This window comes from Pipistrellus hanaki (genome assembly GCF_964339955.1).
Source record: "Pipistrellus hanaki genome assembly, chromosome: X".
Taxonomy (NCBI): Eukaryota; Metazoa; Chordata; class Mammalia; order Chiroptera; family Vespertilionidae; genus Pipistrellus; species Pipistrellus hanaki.
In genome coordinates, this window is record NC_140524.1 from 22,237,588 (window position 1) to 22,258,462 (window position 20,875).

Here is a 20,875-nt window from a genome sequence, read left to right on the forward strand (position 1 = left end):
CCTCTAATAAGAAATAAGAGGCAATAAGAATATCCATTCATATGTGTGCTTGCATTTGAATAAATAAATACTAGGATACACTAGAAACTGATAAAAATGGTAACCTAAAAAAGGTGATGGGGACAAGTGGATGAGGACAGGAGTAAGAAAATTTCAATATTTATCTTTCTACATAGTTTTGATTTTTAAATCATGTGAATATGTTATCTATCTCAAAAATGTACTTTAATTCAAAAACTAAAAATTTCATGTTACAATAAAACAATATAAAAGTATATATATACTACAATCACAACTATGTAAAAATATCATGCATAAGAAAAATAAAAATTAAATGTCCTAGAATATCTATATAATAAAAGTCTAAGCAACTGTTACAGCAAGACCAAAATAACTGGTTGCTATGATACACACTGACCACCAGGGGGCAGATGCTCAATGCAGGAGCTGCCCCTTGGTGGTCAGTGCATTCCCACAGGGGAGGTGCAGCTCAGCCAGAAGCCAGGCTCACTGCTGGCAAGCACAGTGGTGTTGGCAGGAGCCTCTCCCGCCTCTGTGGCAGTGCTAAGGAGCAGCGAGTCAAGCAGTAAGGAGTGAGGGGTCCCGGACAGTGAGAGGGCACAGGCCAGGCTGAGGGACCCCCCTCCCCAGTGCACTAATTTCGTGCACTGAGCCTCTCCACATGTGTCAAACACAAGGCCCGCGGGCCAAATCCAGCCCGCCAGGCCTTGCAATGTGGCCCGCACCGCGCTGTCATCACTGCACTCCGCTGTCAGTTTATGACATTGTCAGTTTATGACTGTTCAGTAAACCATTCGGCCCGCGATTTAGGCTGGATTTTAGATTTTGGCCCCTTCTCTGATTGAGTTCGACACCCCTACGTCTAGTCTATACTAATAAAAGAGTAGTATGCTAATTAGACTGGGAGACCTTCCGGATGACCATCGGGACGAAGCCACAGCAGCTGCCAGAGCTGGCTGCACAGGAGAAGGGACACCGTGGCCGTGCCACAGCCTGGGGAGCGGGAGCTGGGAGGCGGCACCTACACTGTGGGAGCTGGAGCCCAGGAGGCAGTAACCACTGCTGCAGAAGCCTGAGCAGAGGCAGTGCCTACGCTGAGGGAGCAGTGGCTGGTATGAGGACATCAACTGCTACAACATAAAGGCCACACCCACAAGATGGTAAAGGTGGGCCTGGGCCTGGACAATGAGGGCAGCAGCCAGGGTGAGCTACAGTTCAGGAACTTCCGGGAGGGGAGGCGGCACTAGGCCATCCAATGCTGCATCCAATCCCTGAGGCATGCCCACCAGTGCCCCAAAGCCAACTGCCAGATGAACTGGGTTGTGCAGCACACCAAGGGCTGCTAAAACAAGACCAATGGAGGTTGCGGAGTGTGCAAGGAGTTCGTCACCCTTTGCTGCTACCATGCCAAAAACTGCCAAGAAAATATATGCCCCATTCCCTACTGCCTCAACATCAAGCAGAAGCTCCACCAGCAGGAGATGCAGCACCGCCGGCAGCACACGTAGCTCATGTGCTAATGGATGCCACCATCAATACCCGCACCATGCCTCAGCAGAGTTTGCCTTCTCCTCCTTCAGCACCACCCCAGCTCCCCACACTGCATCCCAGCACACCCTGGACACCACAGCCCCCAACTCTGCCCCAGCCCTCGCCTGTGAGCATGTCACTAGCTGGTTTCTCCAACATGACCAAAACTCAGCCACCACCACAGTTTACACTGGGAAGCCCACTAACCAGATGCCACCCCTCCCCTCCACCCCCTCACCCAGGTCCACCTGCAGCAGTGGAGGTGTCCGGCAGATTGCACATGAGGCGCAGCAGTAGCGGCAGCACCTGTACTGAGTGAGCTTCGACAATGGTATGCCCCTGAGGCACAGTGACCCCTGGGAGCCAGATGGCCCCCATGGGCCTGAATGTGACTCAACCAGGTCAGTGGGCCTGTTATTCTGCCTCCATACTCCAGCAGTGGCAGCCGGCACCATCCCCCAGCAAAAGCCAACGTGAGGCACGCCCAGACCCATGATGTCTATGCAGACCTAAGGTGCAGCCACCTCAGAGCATCTCTCTGGGTGCCCTGCAGGACCTGCTGCGGATCCTGAAGTCTCCCAGCTCCCCAAGCAGCAGCAAGTGCTCAACATCCTCAAGTCAAACCCTCAGATGATGGCAGCTCTCACTAAATAGCACAAGGCCAAGTAAGTGGCCAGCCAGCCCGGCCTTCAGCTCTAGCCCAGCCTGCTGAACCTGAGCACCATGCAAGCCAGTGGGCCACGACCTGCTGTCCCTCCGCAGCAGTAAGCAATGGGAGGCCCGAACCCCCAGGGTGAGGCCTTAAACATCATGAACCCAGGGCACAACCCCAGTGTTGGGAGTATGAACCACAGTACAGAGATGCAACGGAGCAGCAGTAGCAGCAGCAGCAGCAGCAACAGGAAGGCAGCGCTGGCATGACTGCAAGCCTGGCAGGACACGCCCAGTTCCAGCAGCCTCAGGGACGCTGACACTACCAGCAGCCATGCAGCAGCAGCAGATTGGGTCCCAGGCCAGCCAAACCCTGTTAGGCATATTCTGTATCTTTCCCCTACCCTCAGTTTCTCCTCTGCGCTCACTACTTTTTTATTGTCCCTGCTTGAAGCTCCTACCCTCTCTGCTGTTTTCCTGTTTTCATTTCAGGTATCACAAGAGAAGATAAGCAGCTGAGAAAAGCAACACTAGACCCAGCTTCCTGCAACCGCCTGCACCTATGTCCGACCTACACAGAGATAAATATCCTGCCCTCCCTACTCTTGCTTGCTGAAATGGATATACTTGTGTGTATTAAAAATAAAATTTCTAAAACTCTCACAACATCTCTTGGCCTGACTTCTGTCAGCACAGACCTAACAAACCCCATGAGTCCCAGCAGCACATGCTCTCAGAGAATCACAGGCTTTACCTCTCTGGCCAGCAGATGGCCACATCCCTCAGTAGTCAAGTGAGATCTCTGGTCCCTGTCCAGTCTCCAGACCCCAGTCCCAGCCTCCACATTCCAGCCATCACCACGGATATGCCCCAGCCTTCACCACACAATGTCTACCCCCAGATTGGTTCTCCCCACCCAGGACTCCCAGTCATCATGGCCAACTCCATAGATCAGGGACATTGGGGAACCTCAAATATGCAATGCTACCACAGCTAAATACCCCCACAAGAGTGCATTGCCCAGTGAGCTGTCCCTGATTGGTGGCACCACAGTAGACACCCTAGAAATGTTGCGGGAGCAGGAGCAGGAGCAGGAGCAGACGCTTTGCGGGAGAGGTCTGGGTGAGGGCCCTTCCGCAGCGGCAGCCATAGAGGCAGCTGCGAGGCCCAGTCCGAGCACACCTCTGCAGAGGTGCTTCCTGCTGTACCTCAACCTCCTATAGCCCTTCCCACAGCTGGCCTGGCTAATGCTAAGAAGCGAGGACTGAGTGCCAGCAGCCATGGTGGTCAGCAGTGGTAGCAGCAATGAAGTGATGGGGGCAGTGCCTTCCCAATATTGCCCAGTCGCCTCCTGCAGAGGGAGGCCAGACTGTGGGTTAGGCACACTCCTCACCAGGAATGTGTCTAAGTCGTAGGACATACCCTGAAGGCTCCGGTACTGTGAGAGGGGAAAGGCTGGGCTGAGGGACCTCTCCCCCTCTCCTCCAGTGCACGAATTTCATGCACTGAGCCACTAGTTTATAATAATTGTCTTTAGGTGTAAGAGTACATATCTTTTTCATTCCTGCATTTTCTATATTATCTATAAGTATACATTTTTTCAAAAGGGAAATAATGTCTCATTTTTTCCAAATGTTTCCATTCATAATGCATTTCATTCAAAAATGACTTTTGGAGCCAGGACCGGTTTGGCTCAATGGATAGAGCGTCGGCTTGGGGACTGAAAGGTCCCGGGTTCGATTCAGGTCAAGGGCATGTACCTTGGTTGCGGGCATATCCCCAGTAGGGGGTGTGCAAGAGGCAGCTGATCGATGACTCTCTATCATCGGTGTTTCTAACTCTCTATCACTATCCCTTCCTCTCTGTACAAAATCAATAAAATATATTAAAAAAAAAATGACTTTTGGTTTCTAGTAGCCTAACATTCAATATACAGAATATAATAAGAAAAAAAAACACTTACGAAGATAGCACTATGGCAACAGCATCATTGAGAACACTTTCACCAAAAAGAAGTGCATAAAGTTCAACATCAACTTGAAGCTCGTGGAATATGGCAAGAACAGTCACTAGCAAGTAAAAAGAATCAAGAGTAATATTTAGACATTATAAATATAACATATTCCCCTCTGTAGATGATTATAATTGTTATTTAGAAGTTCATTTCTTTGTCCTAGAATTCAACTTGAATAAACATTCTCTTACCATATTAAAGATTCAGTAGTTTTATGTCAATATTTTTCTTTTCCCTAAATGTATACCCATACTATCTCCTTTCTCTCTCTTACAAACAGCTGAAAATAACCTTGGAAGACTGAGTTAAACTACATTCTTCGTGTGAATGCTAATATTCTTGTCCTGTAGATTTATTTTCCATAAGGAATGTATTCAAATTTTCTTATAGACCAGATGATCATTAATCTTTGAAGAATATTATGAAAAGCATTTCCTGCTGCAAACTTCATTTCTTCCTTGGAGCCTTACAACTCCTATTTGACTTGCAAATTTCAAGCACACTGGTTTAGCAAAGATAGCAGGAAATGAAAACACAAGTTTGCTTTTTTTTTTTAAACATATGCTTTTATTGATTTTTAGAGAGAGGAGAAAGGAGAGGGCGGTATAGAAACATCGATGAGAGAGAAACATCAACATCAATCAGCTGCCTACTGCATGCCCCAGCTGGGGAATGATCCGGCAACCTGTGTATGTGCTCTGACCAGGAATCGAACCAGCAACCTCCCGGTACATAGGTCAACACTCAATCACTGAACCACACTGGCAGGGCAAGTTTGCTTTTTGACCAGAATTATAGTTGATTTAATTAACTTAATAAGAAGCCAACTATCATGCTATTACAGCTTAAGAAGAAGAAAAAAATTCTTTTACATGAAAATTGTTAGAAAATCTGATGAGACTGAAATTATGTCATAATTGCTGAGTCACATACAGCTCACTCGCTAAATAAACCCAAACAGGGGCACATGCCTTTATAATTCAGAATAAATATAACTGCCCAATTTTATATAAGTAAAAGCTTTTTGCTTGGGCCATTCAGACAATACTTCTACCAGAACAAAACCATAGGTTGCAGCAATGTAGCCAGTTCTATTGATTTAAATTCCTCATAGGTTTTAAAAACTAGAGAACCTTGCTTCTCGTGATGACACAGAAAACAGAGAACACTGGCTCCTTGCAAAATCCATGCTATCTTCACATTGATAATGAGTTTCAAATAATGAGGGGGCAGTCTTGATGGTCGTTAAGGAAGCAATTTGATTTTCAGTTTTAAAAATGCTAAACTACATAAATACATCTCTAAAATGTCTTCTTATCTTTTAAGATAATCTCCTATAGAGTATAAAACATTTCCCTATTTTCCATAGTCATCAAGGTTAACACAGAATTCAGAGATAACCTCAGGATCCTACCCTTTTAATTGTGCTGGATGACAATAAAAGAAGGTAATTAATGTTCAGGGTCAAAAGGTATAACAGAACAAACCTCTACTGAGCTTCTAAAGTCTACTATAAGAAAACTTGCTCCTCAGTTCAAAACCTGCAGCCTAGTCCTGGCCAGTTGGTTGAGCATTCTCCCATGTACCCAGGGGTGGCCAGTTAGATTGCCAGTAACAGCACATGCCTGGTTGCAGCTCTAACCTCAGTGGGGGGAGTGCAGGAGGCAGCCAACTGATGGTTCTCTCTCATCAGTCTTTCTCCTTCTCCCTTTCCCTCTCTCTCAAATCTATAAAAACATATTTTAAAAAAAAAAACCTGCAACCTATGTTTCTATCCTTACCTCTTCAGCCTACATATCCTTTAACTGCCTAATTTGTATCTGTTAAGCCCGCCAATACTATATTTGGAAAACTATAACCTAACTCAGTATAATTAAATTCATTCTTCATCTGTCTAATAACAAGACTATTTTATAATCATAAGGCCAATTTTATAAAAACAATCCTTTAATGTATACTAAAGGCCACCAATGACCCAAAATCACACTGTAGTAGCACAATTGCCTTCTTACAATCATGTAAAAACTTCTTTTCTTACTCTTACATGCAGTAGCTGAATGTAAACAGAAGATTTTTAGGGAACTGTTTTTCTAGAAGCTTTAAAGGAAGTATATAATTATTATTACCCATTTTTATTAATCTAATTCATCTCCCATACCTAATCACTAGGAATAGAGACCTACTCGAAATTCTGAAAAAAATACCTTATCGTCTGTGTCCAAACAGCATCAGATTGTGTGGACCAGTAACAGGCAAATGTAATAAAGTAAAAGAAAAAAATGTGTGTTTAAGCCAAAAGGAACCATGAATTTCGTTTTTCCCCCCTCCGTAACTGGAGAGTGCAGTATTATGGGAAGTACCTAATCATGAATTCTACACCTCAAAGGAAGAATTGCCCACAAATGTTTTGCTGGCAAAACACTATTCCTTAAGTACTTAATCTCCTCTCATGTAAAACATACCTGGATCAGTTGCTGATACAATGGCACCGAACAGCAGGCAATCTGTAAAGTAAAAATCTCCCGCAAGTTGTCCAGTTACTTTCATCAGTGTTACACAGCCATACATTATTGACCTGTTCAAGAAACATATTTCTACTTTAGGGGAAAAAATCAACTATTAAGGAAGTTAATATATAGTAAGAATAAAATGAGACCACTGTAGTACTTCGTAACTAATCCCAAATTCAATTCATGTCATTTAAATAGGGTAATGCCCTGGCCTTAAGGAAAATTCAAATGACTTATCTTTGTGAACACATTTTACTGGAACAGTCCTTTGACACTCAGAAATACAACACGGCATAAACCAAATAGCATTATTTTAAAATTATAATATGAAAGCTAAAACATGTTTTAAGCTGCAAGTACTTACCCAATTACAAAGCAAGAAATTGCTGTTCCAAGAAAAGCATACGCTAGAATAGACCCAAGGTTTCGAAAGAAATGTCTCTGACAAAAGAAAGGTTACACTGTGTTAGAATACTTAACAAAATAAAGGTTTTCTATTTTAGTGTGCTAATATGAAATGCATTATTCATTAAAGGAAATAAAAGAAATAATTTTTATACAGGCATACATTTCAGCATTTATAAAGGAGAAGGAGAAGAGAAGAGAGGAAAGCTGGGAAGAACTGTTTCTGAAGAGTCAAAGATGATAAAGCCCTTGGCATTTAACATTGTTCAAAGTATATGAAATACAAAAGTACTTACTCTTTTCAGACTATATCCTGCATAAAATATGATAGGAGGAAGTAATATGTTGAAAAATACTTCCGGATCAAAAGTAACCTGGTAAAATAAAGAGTTCTTTTAGCAGAATTCCCTTATAACACTTCACATTATATTATCACACTATCAAAAGGGGAAAAAAATGAACGTTAAACTGGTGAAAGGCAAGAATCTTAGTGTGGTAACCAAAAAATATTTCATATAGGATATATGTTGTTTCATTCTCAACCAAATAACAAGGACATAGATTTGGAACAACCAGTTAAGGCAGATCTGTGAAAATGTGTTAAAATACTATATTAAAAACCTTCAAAATAGAAGAAGGCATGATCATAAATTTCCTTTAAATGAGACCCAAAACTGGTAACATGAAATATGGGGGTACGGCATTATGTTTGGCAAGAGGAAACAGACTTCTTTATGCCTAGGTAATATATCTGAAGGTATATCCTATATAATAAATATGTAATATGCAAATGATCATTATGACCAACCGTGTAACAACCAGATCATGGATAAACAGGAGGGAGGGGCAGCAAGCTACAAGCGGGTGGCAGAGAGCTACAGGAGGGGGCAAGGCAGCAAGCTATGAGAGGGGGAAAGGGGCAGGGGGAGCTACAGGAGAACAGGACAGCGGGCAGAAAGCTACTGGAAGGTGGCAGCGAGATACTGGCTACAAGCAGGTGGCTGAGAGCTACGGAGGGGGCAGGGCAGCAAGCTATGAGTGGGGGTGGGGGGCAGGAGGAGCTACAGGAGGGCGGGACAGCAGGCGGAAAGCTATTGGAGGGTGGCAGCGAGCTACTGGCAAGCTACTGGCACACGGATTCATGTGCAGGGCTACTAGTAACATAATAGTATGGTAAAAAGTTTCTGCGCAACTCATTTCTAATCCTGACAGTCCATTTCTTTTAATATTTATTCCCTAGAATAATACAGATGCCCCCTTGTGTTCATAAGGCTCTAGTAGGATTTGACATGAACACAAAACATCTGTACACATAACCATGCTACAAGTTCATTTACTAGAACTTTTAAGGAACTGGAATTTTCCCCAGGTAGAAAGAACTCTTGCTGCAAAATAAACTTGAAGTTCATATGAAATTTTAAAAAGCATTCTAGATGGTCAGGAACACAATCAAGTAGTTATAAAAGCCAAGTCCTGCCAATGTAGGAGATAGAAATGGAGGCAAATGGCCAAGAGTGGGTGGAAACAAAGAGATCCTGAGAAGCTTCAGGAATAGAAACTATGAGGGTCACAGGAGAAAGCAGCTTGAAGAATGTCTGGGAGCTAGTGAGACTGCAATCCAACCTCCTACATAAGGCTCTATGTCCAGCCTGGTACAATAACTGACACTCATATTGAAGCCTCTGAAGTTGTGCCAGATTATGAATCAAAGAAATATTAAATTGTTCTCAGTATAAAATACCATCAAGGCACGAAAGAATTCAAAGAGATATTAATAAAATATTTTATGTATTATCAACTCAATGTGCTGGAGTACAATAAACTCTAAGGACTATCTGCAAATTGAAGGAAACCCTTATAAATTCTGTTGAACTCAATACTGGTTACCATTTATTACAATTGCAAACATCAGAGTGAAAAAAAAGATTTATAATACTTAACCTCAATCAGAAAATGAAATGTACATTGCCCTAACCCAGGGGTCTTCAAACTACGGCCCGGGGGCCACATGCGGCCCCCAGAGGAGTCTGATCCGGCCCGCCAGGTTTTTTGGGCAGTGAGCGCAGCCGAGGTGTTACAGTAGGAATTAGTAGTTCATATAGTCCGGCCCTCCAGCTCTCTGAGGGACCGTGATCTGGCCCCCACTTTAAAAAGTTTGAGGACCCCTGCAACCGGTTTGGCTCAGTGGATAGAGCGCCAGCCTGGGGACTGAAGGGTCCCAGGTTCAATTCTGGTCAAGGGCATGTACCTTGGTTGCAGGCACCCTCAGTGGGGGGTGTGCAGAAGGCAGCTGATCGGTGAGTCTCTCTCATAGATGTTTCTAACTTATATCCCTCTCCCTTCCTCTCTGTAAAAAAAAAAATCAATAAAATATGTTTTAAAAAAAGAAAATGAAATGTACAGACATGTTCATTACTCTTCATTACATTACATTCCTCGAGGTTTTACTCCATTTTAAAAGGCTAATTATTTTACTAGTAAATATCATTTAAAATTTCATTATTTTTCTCCTGAATCACTTTGCTCCTAATTATCCACTTTTTTAAAATTAAAATTTCCTTTTAATTAAGAACTTACCTTTCTAAGCATGTCATTATCTTGAATGTTATTGAGTTCATGTGGACTAATTTCGCCTTTCAGTGTATACTCATAAAATTTTCCACTAACATTTACCAATAAGGTAGTTGGGCTTGACTGCACTTCACAGCTCAGGGTCACGTTATTTATATCACTTGGAACATGAATTCCATATCGAAGTACAAGGCCCACAAAAAGACCTGGAAATTAAAAAAAAAACACAAAGAACACAATATCAACTCTTCTTTCAGACAGAGACAACTTCTTTTATACCCTACACACATCTTTAAATTGAAAGCAGAAAATATTTTATGATAGTCTCATGTGGTTCAAAATCAATTTTTAGACAGAATGCAATTACATTTTAAAATATTACTAAATTCACAAAGCTAAGAGTCCAATATACATAGAATCCATAAGACAGAAGGCAAAAACATTCCCTGGGGTAACAACACATTTCACTGCATTTCTAGATCAAGATTTGAAGAAGTGATTGGGAAGGTAACAAAATGAGAAAATAGATTCAAACCATCTGTACACAGAATATGCTCCAAAGTATCCCAACCTGAGAGTGAAATCATGATAGAAATGTGTTTACCACCTCCATCCATTCATTCACGGGACTGCTAAACACACACATATTTCAAGTTACTCCTAAAACACGTGGCTGCCCAAATAATACACATTTAACAAATTAGAAAATCAATGATATTTGTAGATTGAGTTCCCCTACTATTAAAAGATCAGACTTTAATTTTAAAATATATATTTTACATATTTTATATATTTTAAAGAAGTCCTCAAACTGGCACTATGATATTAACATATTGTTAGAATTTTACCCGGCTCACCATATTGATATTCTAGGTACTATTGTATAAACCTATATTGACCAAATCCTATATAATAAAAGGCTAATATGCCAATAGACTGAACAGCAGAACAACTGAACAAAGGAACAACCAGTCACTTTGACATGCGCTGACCACCAGGGGGCAAGCACGGAAAATGGCAGGCGTTGGACACAATGGGATAGTGGAGCAAGTGAAGTGGGGGCACCAGGACAAGGCAGGGCACCGGTCACTGTCATCAGGGCTTCTCCACCTCCCCCTTCTCCTGAGGGGCGAACGGGGCCAGCAGCCACCTCACACACCCGCTGCCAGTGATGGCCCTGATCGCACCACTGCCAGCACCAGAGCCACCACTCACACCCACTGCCGGCACCAGCCTTGGCCCCGCTTGCACTGGAGCCAGAGCTGCCCCTTGCACTGGCTGCTGTCAGCAGGTGCAAGTGGCAGCTGCCAGCCCTGATTATCCCTAAGGGCTTCTCCACCTCCCCCTGCTCCTAAGGGTGATCAGGGCAGCAGCCCCTGCTCACACCCGCTGCTGGTGCTGGCCCCAATTGCTCCATGCCTTCAGTGGGTGCAAGTAGGACCAGCTACCATCAGCACATAGGAGCAGCAGTGGGAGAGGAGCTGCTGGCAGACAGGGGACTGAGGACCATGGTGGGAGGGGCCGGGTGGGGGAACAGAGGATGGGCCAAGACGTGCCTCTGTGTCCACTGCAGCCTTGCGGCCCACAGTTCCTTTCAAGGTGCATGAATTTGTGCACTGGGCCCCTAGTTGTTTAATAACAGCTTTATTGAGCTATAATTCACAAACCATAAAGTTTACCCTTTTAAACAATACAATTTGGTGGCTTTAGTATTTTCACTAAGTTGTATATTGATCACTATATCTAATTTTAAAAAATTCATTGCTCCAAAAAGAAACCCCATACCTATTAGCAGTCACTCTCCATGTCCCCTACCCCAACTCCCAGCCCCTGGAAACCACTAATCCATTTTCTCTACATATAAATTTGCCTATTCTGAACATTTCATATAAATGGAATTCTACAATATGTGACCTTTGGTCTGACTTCTTTCTCTTAGCATAATGTTTTCACGGTTTATCCACATTATAGCATGAATCAGAATTTAATTCCCTTTTATGGTCAAATAACATTACATTATGTAGATATACCTCAACTATAAATTAAATTTATAAAACTTTCTTTAACTCCAAAATTCACAGTATATCCCTATTATTATAGTTACATTTTACCTTCTTATCTCGTTTCACTCTAACCGGCAGCCATTCTTTTAGTATATATGTGAATGGAGTACTAGCCTAAGTAGGCCCGCAGGGCTCAGAGATGAAAACAAGATCTTTCCTCCAATTAATTGTCTCTAAGTCCAGTTAGCAAAACAAATAAACAAAAACAGACTGAATAAACAATTATAACTATATATAATCAAAGAAGAAGAGGTACCTAACCAAGCATGAGTGAGTGGGATATTAGGAAAATCTTTCCAGAGGCATCACCTAAGCAGGTAACAAAGTAAAAGAAAGGTTTTCCAGGTAGGCAGAACAGTAGTATATATCCAGCCAAGAAGAGTGAGAGAACACCGACCATTCAGGGAATCACATGCTGTTCACTATGGCTGGGATATAAAGTGACAAGAGTTAAGGTGCTAAAGATCATCAGGAGGTGAATCATAAAAGACAATACATGTTGAAGAAGAGAGTTTAGACTTTATCCTGAAATCAAAAGGAAGTCATGGAAGAGTTATAAGCAAGGACTTGACATTAGATTTCCATTTTAGAGAGACTGGTCTAAACTACAGAGGGTCAAAAAGGTCAGATAGAAGGCCATTGAAATTATTCAGGCACTAAGAGTTTAGGGCCTAATATAAGAGAATAGAGACAGAGTGATTTTTAGAAGACATTATCTTTCAGAATGATTTGATAACCAAGCAGACTGGGAGGAAAAAGGGTGATGAAAGACTAAACAGCCTGAACTAACCTGGCAACTAGGTGGGTAAGCTGTTCTGAGCAACCAGGTGGATAGCAGGGCCATTCAGTGAGACAGGTAACAGATTTACAGAGGGAAATGCATAGTTCAGTATTGGAGATGTTGAGTTTGATGTACCAGTGACACAAGCACAGTTGAGTATGTGAGATCTGGAGCTCAAGGAAGGGGGATTGGTCTCTCAACTGGAGATGCACACTTATCAGTCAGATGATTGACTCAGGTGCAGAGGAAATTATCATCATGCAAATATAATGGGAAGAGGACTATGGATATAGGGCTGGGGTTTTAGACAAGATTTAATAGCTAACATGAAAATGCTAGTAGAGGAGGAAGAGCTGATGAAAGAATCTATGAAGGGAAAGCCACAGGAGTAGGAAGAAAAGAGAAGGAAATGAGAAACTGCAAATGCTGCAGCAAAGTAAAAAAATAAAATTAAAAAAAAAGACAGGCATTAAAGAGTGCATTGGAATTGGCAACAGGAAGGTTATAGGTGACCCTGGTAAGAGTAGTTTCAGTGTAGTAGTAAGGACCGAGGCCAGCCAGGGTGGGAAGTGATGAGGCAGAAATAGCAGGTATAAGAGCAGTAGTTGGTCAGAAGAGGGAGGGACTGGGGATGAGGGATCCTTCAGTTTTTTTAAAGTGAGCAACAATGATTAAATGGTGAACAGTACAATAACATCAACTTTTTTTTAAATCCTTACCCAAGGACATACTTAGAGAGAAGAGGGGGAAAGAGAAACACTGATGCAAGAGATTGATCGGCTACCCTCTCTATGTGCCTCAAATGGAGATTGAACCCGCAACCCAGTTATACACCCTGACCAGGAATCGAACCAACAACCTTTCAGTACACAGGATGACCAACTGAGCCATTTTGGCTGGGCTAAAAAAAGTTTTAACAATGGTTCAGATTTAAAATAAATGAACAAGCCCTTGCCAGTTTGGCTCAGTGGATACAGCATTGGCCTGAGAATCAAAGGGTTCCAGGTTCGATTCCGGTCAAGGGTACGGCCCTTGGTTGAATGCTCCTCCTGGGCCCAGGCTCTGGTCAGAGGCAACCAATCAATATGTTTCTCTCACATATTGATAGATGTTTCTTTCTGTCTTTCCCTCTCTCTTCCACTCTCCCTAAAAATCAATGGAAAAATATCCTCGGGTGAGGATAAAATAAAATAAATGAACAATACACTTTGAAAATATCTCACCTACAGAAAACAAAATTTAAAAGTGACAAATGGGTATCGCCTGTGTTTGATAAACAACTTGGAAGAGGAAAGATCCAGTCAATTCTGTCTAGATGATATAGTAATAGCTTTCCTCTACTATCTCACAAGAGCTCTTAAAAGGCTCAGTTAAAGTTTTCCCTTTATATATGTGTAGAAATCACAGCTACAGTACTACAAGCACTAATAACAGCAGCGTAAATTCTTTCCATGTCACCAAGCCTGACTCCGTAAGGAAAAGTACCCAGTGCTGAAATGTCACTTGGTACCCTGATGAAGACTCAGCACTTGGACAAATTTGAGACATACACTTTGGCAGTTAAAACATCAGCAAGGAGAATAATTACTGAGGTTGGAAAAACTCCAGATCCTTTTCTTACAGAATCAGAAATCTGAAAAATTAAAATTTATTTGAATAAAGTTGACAGATCAAGTTAACTTGGGTTCTGTGAAAGGTCAAATCCTAATCATGGAGTTAAAACAATTCTCAATAAAGAGAACCTAGCTGAAACCGGTTTGGCTCAGTGGATAGAGCGTCAGCCTGCGGACTGAAAGGTCCAGGGTTCGATTCCGGACAAGGGCATGTACCTTGGTTGCTGGCACATTCCCAGTAGGGGGTGTGAAGGAGGCACCTGATCAATGTGTCCCTCTCATTGAAGTTTCTAACTCTCTCTCCCTTCCTCTCTGAAAAAAAATTATATATATATATATATATATATATATATATATATATATATATTTTTTTTTTTTTTTTTTTTTTTTTTTAAAGAGAGAATCTAAACAAAAAGAATGCTTTCTTAGGGGGACAAGGCAGAAACCTCTAGCCTCCTACACAGGCAGAGGCACAAAAATTATTGATATCATGAAATTTAAAATGAACACTAACAAGCAAAAAAGAACACAACCCCAAAGAGATATATTTCACAAGATAGAGAGGTCCCATCCCTCTTACATATTTCTGACCTTCTCATGCTAAAAGCCCTCTCAGGGTTACAGAACCCAGTATCACCCAAAGGCCCCACCATTGGTTTTCTAATTGATTTCAGCCCATTCTTCCAGGTTATCACACTATAAGCCTCTGACTGTAAAAAAATATGCATGGAACATCACTGGGGTATTAGGTGTGATCAAAATTGATAAAATTTCCACACATGAAAAAGGATATTTGTGTATGTTGTATTTATATGTAGATAATATTTATCTACTTCTTGAAGAATGCTTAGATCCTATCTTAAAAGCTCAATGAATTTCGCCGGAACCGGTTTGGCTCAATGGATAGAGCGTCAGCTTGGGGACTGAGGGGTCCCGGGTTCGATTCCGGTCAAGGGCATGTACCTTGGTCTCCGGCATATCCCCAGTAGGGGGTGTGCAAGAGTCAGCTGATCGATGACTCTCTCTCATTGATGTTTCTAACTCTCTATCTCTCTCCCTTCCTCTCTGTACAAAATCAATAAAATATTTTTTAAAAAAAGCTCAATGAATTTCAAGATAGGCAAAAAAAAAAAAATAGTTTTGTTCACTTCTGGTTAGCTTTACATGTTTTTAGTAGTATTCATCTGTTTATGTCCTACAAATCCTCCAATCTTTATCCTCCTTCTCAAGCCCTCAATCTCACTGCCTATGTTTCTGAGAAGCTGGGTGGAGGCCATTTGATATAAGCTGTCTCAATTCCAAGCCTCTCCATCTCAATATGAGCTAACTTCGCATGAGATTCCCTCTCAGAAATAATCAACTACTTTTCCAAGAAAATCCTTTCACCTGGAACCTTGAGCCAATCCCATCCCAACTGTCACTGCATATATCAGTTTATCTTCATAACCTTATGAAGTCGATACTATTATAAATCCCTCACTCATTATTTCCTCATCTATAAAATGGGGATAAATGACTTGCACAAAATTATTTGGCATTAAGCAACAAAGACAGAACTAAAATCTGGGTTTTCCCTTTCCAAAGATATTATAATTTTCTAATCATCTTGCTCTCACATCAGTACTAACTTCTCCAGTGGCTTATATCTCCATTCTCTCAAATCCCTCCTTCACAATCCACCTCCAAAATCCCTTCAAATTTCAGTATTATCCCCCTACATATTTCATCTCATGGAATTTACTAAAGTATGGCATAGAAGTAAAAGCATACGTTTGTAATCATATAGATGTATAAATTCTGGCTCCATCAAGTTCTAGTCTATAACCTTAGGGTAAATAATTTCTCAGTGAACCTGTTTCACCAAATGTAATTGATCATAATACTATTTTGTTTTGTCTTCACAGTTAAATGTTATTGTTTAACATAAGGCAATGTGGCCAAGGGCTAAGAAAATGAGGCTTTTGAGCCAGAGTGATGGATCTTGAATCCTGGCTCAATAGTTACAAGTTATTTGATTTCAAGCAAGACATATATTCATTCCGTGCCCCAATTTCCTCATCTGTAAAATGGGTAAGATAATACTACCAACCTCACAGGGTTGTTATGAACTTTAAATGAAGTGATACTTATTGAATGCCTAGCAGTGTCTAATACATTGTACTGCTCAATAATCATTACCTATTAAGTCACTAGATTGTAAGTGCTTTGTGGGCAGGCGTGACTCACATATGTATTTCCCATAACTCACACATCAAAGGCACTTAATATTTATTAATGAATCACATTAATTGAGTCCAGGACTCTGGATGCTGTAAGTTTAAGGCAAAGTAAATATTTTGTCCCAGTCTTGCTTTTTATACCTTCTGTAAGTACTCTGCAGTGACTGATCACTTTTCAGACTTAATTGACTACCCTGACAATTTTTACTATTCGTGACTCACTTTTAAGCTTCTTAAGCAAGCTATCCCAATGAACAAAACACTTGGGTGCTTTGACATTATAGAAACTAACCGTACTGACAATTTAATAAGTTTTTAAATCTTGCTTCTCAAAAACATAAAGGAGAGACTTATTTTAAAAAGCATTTCCCTAGGACTTCGGTAGATAAACAGACATCACAGAAATAAAATCATCAGTGGGCTAACTTTTAAAAGTCTGGACATTCCTAGAGTAAAAAGCCTTTTCACCTGGAAATCAAACTGAAAATGAAATGTATTAAAATCATATATTACCATAATAGCCAGGATGGTATAAGAGTCGTAAGAAAAGGTAAATGGCAGACAGTAATTAGGATTAGAAAACCTCAATTTCCATAGCATTGAAACTACTTTGACTCCATCTTATCTATTCTCAAACCGGATTTGGGAATTACTCAGGAGGTTGTTCCTCCACAATACCCACAGTCTGTAGTAAGAAAATGGGACGGCTAAAGAATGCCAATTCCAACTGGCATGGTTCAGTGATTGAGTGTTGGCCTATGAACCAGGAGGTCACGGTTCAATTCCGGGTAATCAGGGCACATTCCCCGGGTTGGAGGCTTGATCCTCAGTATGGGGTGTGCAGGAGGCAGCCGATCACTGATTCTCTCTTATCATTGATGTTTCTCTCCTCCCTTCCTCTCTGAAACCAATAAAAATATATTTAAAAAAAAGAATGCCAAGTTGTGGCAAATCAACCACTTTCCCACTTTATATTCCACAAGAGATATCCTTGTTTTTCCTTCACAAAATACTAACACTCAGGTGTCTCATTCTTTTTTATTAACTTAGAAATCAGAAACATCAGGAAATGCAATTAGTAATCCCACTTTTTTACTTCAGCTCAAGAAGTAGATGAGGATAATTATATCAAAGAGCAAATATATTCAAGGCAATTCTAAGTCTCTATTTGATTTTTTTAAAATACAGTTGCCTGGCCAGTGTGGTGCAGTGGTTAAGTGTTGACCTATGAACCAGGAGGTTGCAGTTTGATTTCCAATTAGGGCATATGTCCAGTTTTCAGGGTTGATCCCCAGTGTGGGGCGTGCTGGAGGCAGCCAGTCATTGATTCTTTCTCATCATTGATGTTTCTATCTCTCCCTCCCCTTCCTCTCTAAAATCAATAAAAATATATTTTAGAAATATTGTTTGCCTCTTAATTTATGAGACTGAGCAATTAAAACAACAGTACTGAGCCTAACCTGAAAAAAATACAAATTTTAACAGCAATAATAATAGAATCATAGCTATAATTTATTGAGTACTTACTTAGGAGTCAGGTACTAAATTTAAAACATTTCTTCCTCACAATAATCCTACTATCATTGTTCCCGATTTATAGATGACACTGTAGAAGGGCAAGGGACTTGCCTAAGACCACAAAAAAACTATTGGAGCATGGGACAGTAACCCAGGTCTGATTCTAAAGCAAGGGCTGGCAAACTACAGTGTCATTCTGTTTTTATATGACCCAAAAGCTAAGAATGATTTTAACTTTCTTAAAGGGTTTGTGAAGAAGGAGTAGGAGGAGAAAGAGAGAAGAAGGAGAAGAAAAAACTGCAACAGAGACACAGAGATCTATGTGAAACAGAGCTGACAATACTATCTGGACTTTTACAGAAAAAAAAAAACTACAGATGTCTGGTCTAAAGCTTTGTACCTTTAACCACTATGTCACACTATTTCTTATTGGAAGAGGTTTCTGTGATGAGTTCCTTATTGTAGCACCATACTCTCATTTGGCATTTAATCAAATTTAAGATGCAATTATTTTCTTTATATGACCTACCCAACAAGGGATAAGTTCCTTGGAGGTAGGGATCTTATATTCCTTTGTATTTCTGTGCCTAAAATGCTTTTTCAGGGTAGTAAATAAAGCACACAGTGTTTTCCAGAGAAATTATATAGAGATGCACATAGCTTATCCAGCCAATTTAGCTTAAGGGGTGCTACAAATAAAATGCAAAAAAAAAAAATAGGAATATGAAAACCATCTAAGATATCTAAAAATTAAGAATCCTAGGAAGCAGAGATATTTTGCACACAGGCTTAGAATTGTATTATCTTATAAAGGAAAAATAGACCTGAGTTCACACATTTTTTTGATGCACACAGCTATATTTCTTTGCTTCCCTTGAGATACACATTCTCAAGTCTGTATTTACTGAGAAAGGGTGTATGGGGTTGTATGCATAGGGAAATACCTTTTTGTGTCAAGGCTTCTTCTACCTTTATGCAAGTCTGAGAAATGAAGTTCAACAAACTCATCAGTTTAAGCCTGTTCCCAATGAAGGTAATATTCACTCATATACCGCACAGGAAGAATCGTTTGTCCTCCAGAATCTCTTTGGCCACATACACCCTCCTAGGCATCATAGCTTAAAACAGCAATACACATCTTTTCCTCTCATGAGGCCCCAGCACAGGACAAAATGCTCTATGCCCATGGTTTGATTTTGCCATCTCCCCTCAGGACCAAAAAATATAAATAAATAACCTCAAGAAAAAGCATACCAAGACACAAGAACTGAAGCCATTTACTCAATAGTCTGTCAAAATAACCTTATGCCACCAGCAAGTCACACTGCATGTGTGTGGGGTTCCTAATTACTGTTTGTCTTAATTGTCCTTATCATCATATAGTACAACACACTGCTGTAAGATCTTTAACTCTTCCTTGTCTTCCTCTCGGTATGCTTGAATTGAAAGGGTAAACCATACATCTATGCATATCAGATTTTGCAAACATCGTACAAAATGCCTAAGCCCTCTTTAGCTTATTTAGCGGTTCGGTTTTTACTGGGGCTACAGGGTAGTAAAAGGTCTTCAATTTCCATCACGAAAGGACAGGGGGTAGCAGTAACTGGGTGATGGGTAAAGGTGGACTCTGGCTCCAAAACAACACCAGGTTCCGAGCAGTAGAGGTATGGTTGCAGCTTCAATGTACTCTAAACAAACTGCCGACCTAGGAGTAAAGGATCCCTAGGATGTCTTCCCCTCCCCCAGTCCCCAACCCAATCAGAGACACCGAACCCACTCCCTTCCAGTCCCCAGTCCCAGGTCCCCAGCTTGGGAGGTAGAGGCAGGGGGGTGCAGAAGAAAAAGGGGTGGGGTCAGAGGGAAAAATATGTGGACAGGCGGAGGAGAGGGCGGTGCGAGGCAGGCAAAATGGGGTGTGAGGCTGAGGAGGAAATGGGGTGAGGCAGAGAAACAGGGAGCACAGCAGAAAAAAGGGATCGAGAAAGAGAATCAGGGATTGGGGGAGGGGGAGAGGCAAAAAACGGAAGGAATCAGAACTCCACATAGGCCCAGCAGGACCGGGGGAGACCAGGCTGCCAGCGGGCGGACACGGGGATGAGGCACTTGCCATAAATCATTGCCAGGCCGGTTTCGTGAAGGAAGCGGGCCCGGCGGTGCTTGAAGAGCCAGATCGTGAGAATGGTGAGGGTGAGCAGCAAGATGAAGATGAGCAGATTGGCGCTGTCCTGCCGGTGGCTCTCCTCAGCTTGCTTCTCGGACACGATCTCCTCGTCCATGGCTCTCACCACTCGGCCGGCGCCGTCCGAAGCCCTGGCCCAGCCAAAGACGCCCAGCGAGAGGAGCAACCAGAGAGGCCCAGAGAGCCTGCGGGCCCGGGGGCCGTTGCTGCCAACACTCCGGGGGAGGGTGGAACGCAGCCAACCTCGCGGAGCCATGATGCCCCCCGCCCCCCACCCCACTCCTCTACCCGTCGCCGCCAGAAGTCCGACCACTCCCCTAGGCCTCACGGGAAGGGGGCGGGACCGCGAGGAAACTGGCGGAGCGCGCGCCGCCGCCGCCGCCGCCACCGCCGCCGCCTTGCCACTGCCACCGCCCCTGCCTCCCTTAAAGGGACCGCGACACTCACAGCTCTCTCTGCTAGGTCCCTTCGCCCTCTGTCCACCAGCTCCTCCCAGCACGGCACACGGACACTAGGGCGCTGCCAGGGAAGGAAAGGCCTTCGAATCTAGCCCACCGCCTTCTGGAAAAGAAACCTCCGTTCAGTGTAATCAAAAGGTGGCAGATTGGACTAGGTCTGCTTTGATCCTATTAGAGCTCTCTGGGGAATGGATCTTTCAAAACTCATCTCAGGGACCCCCAGGGTTTCTTAACAATATAAGAAGTTGTGTCCTTGGGAGTGGCCTAAATGTCTGTCATTTAAATCGGATTCTCCTTGTTCTGTCCTCATTGAAAAACACTGTAGTAGTCCATAAAATAATG

At 42.2% G+C, this 20,875-nt stretch overlaps 1 protein-coding gene across 1 annotated transcript in view; it reads right to left on the reverse strand.

Annotated features, from left to right (window-relative positions):
- The window catches only part of SLC9A6 (solute carrier family 9 member A6), a 54,943-nt gene extending 34,535 nt beyond the window's left edge, over window positions 1-20,408 (reverse strand). Inside the window, exons 1-6 of the mRNA XM_084870213.1 lie at window positions 20,004-20,408; window positions 9,709-9,908; window positions 7,428-7,505; window positions 7,091-7,167; window positions 6,679-6,791; window positions 4,166-4,271 (exon numbers count right to left, since the gene is read on the reverse strand). Coding sequence (XP_084726339.1) covers window positions 4,166-4,271; window positions 6,679-6,791; window positions 7,091-7,167; window positions 7,428-7,505; window positions 9,709-9,908; window positions 20,004-20,331 — 902 coding nt within the window. The 5' untranslated portion in view covers window positions 20,332-20,408. The remainder of the gene's footprint in view (window positions 1-4,165; window positions 4,272-6,678; window positions 6,792-7,090; window positions 7,168-7,427; window positions 7,506-9,708; window positions 9,909-20,003) is intronic.
- Between the last annotated feature and the right edge of the window lie 467 nt (window positions 20,409-20,875).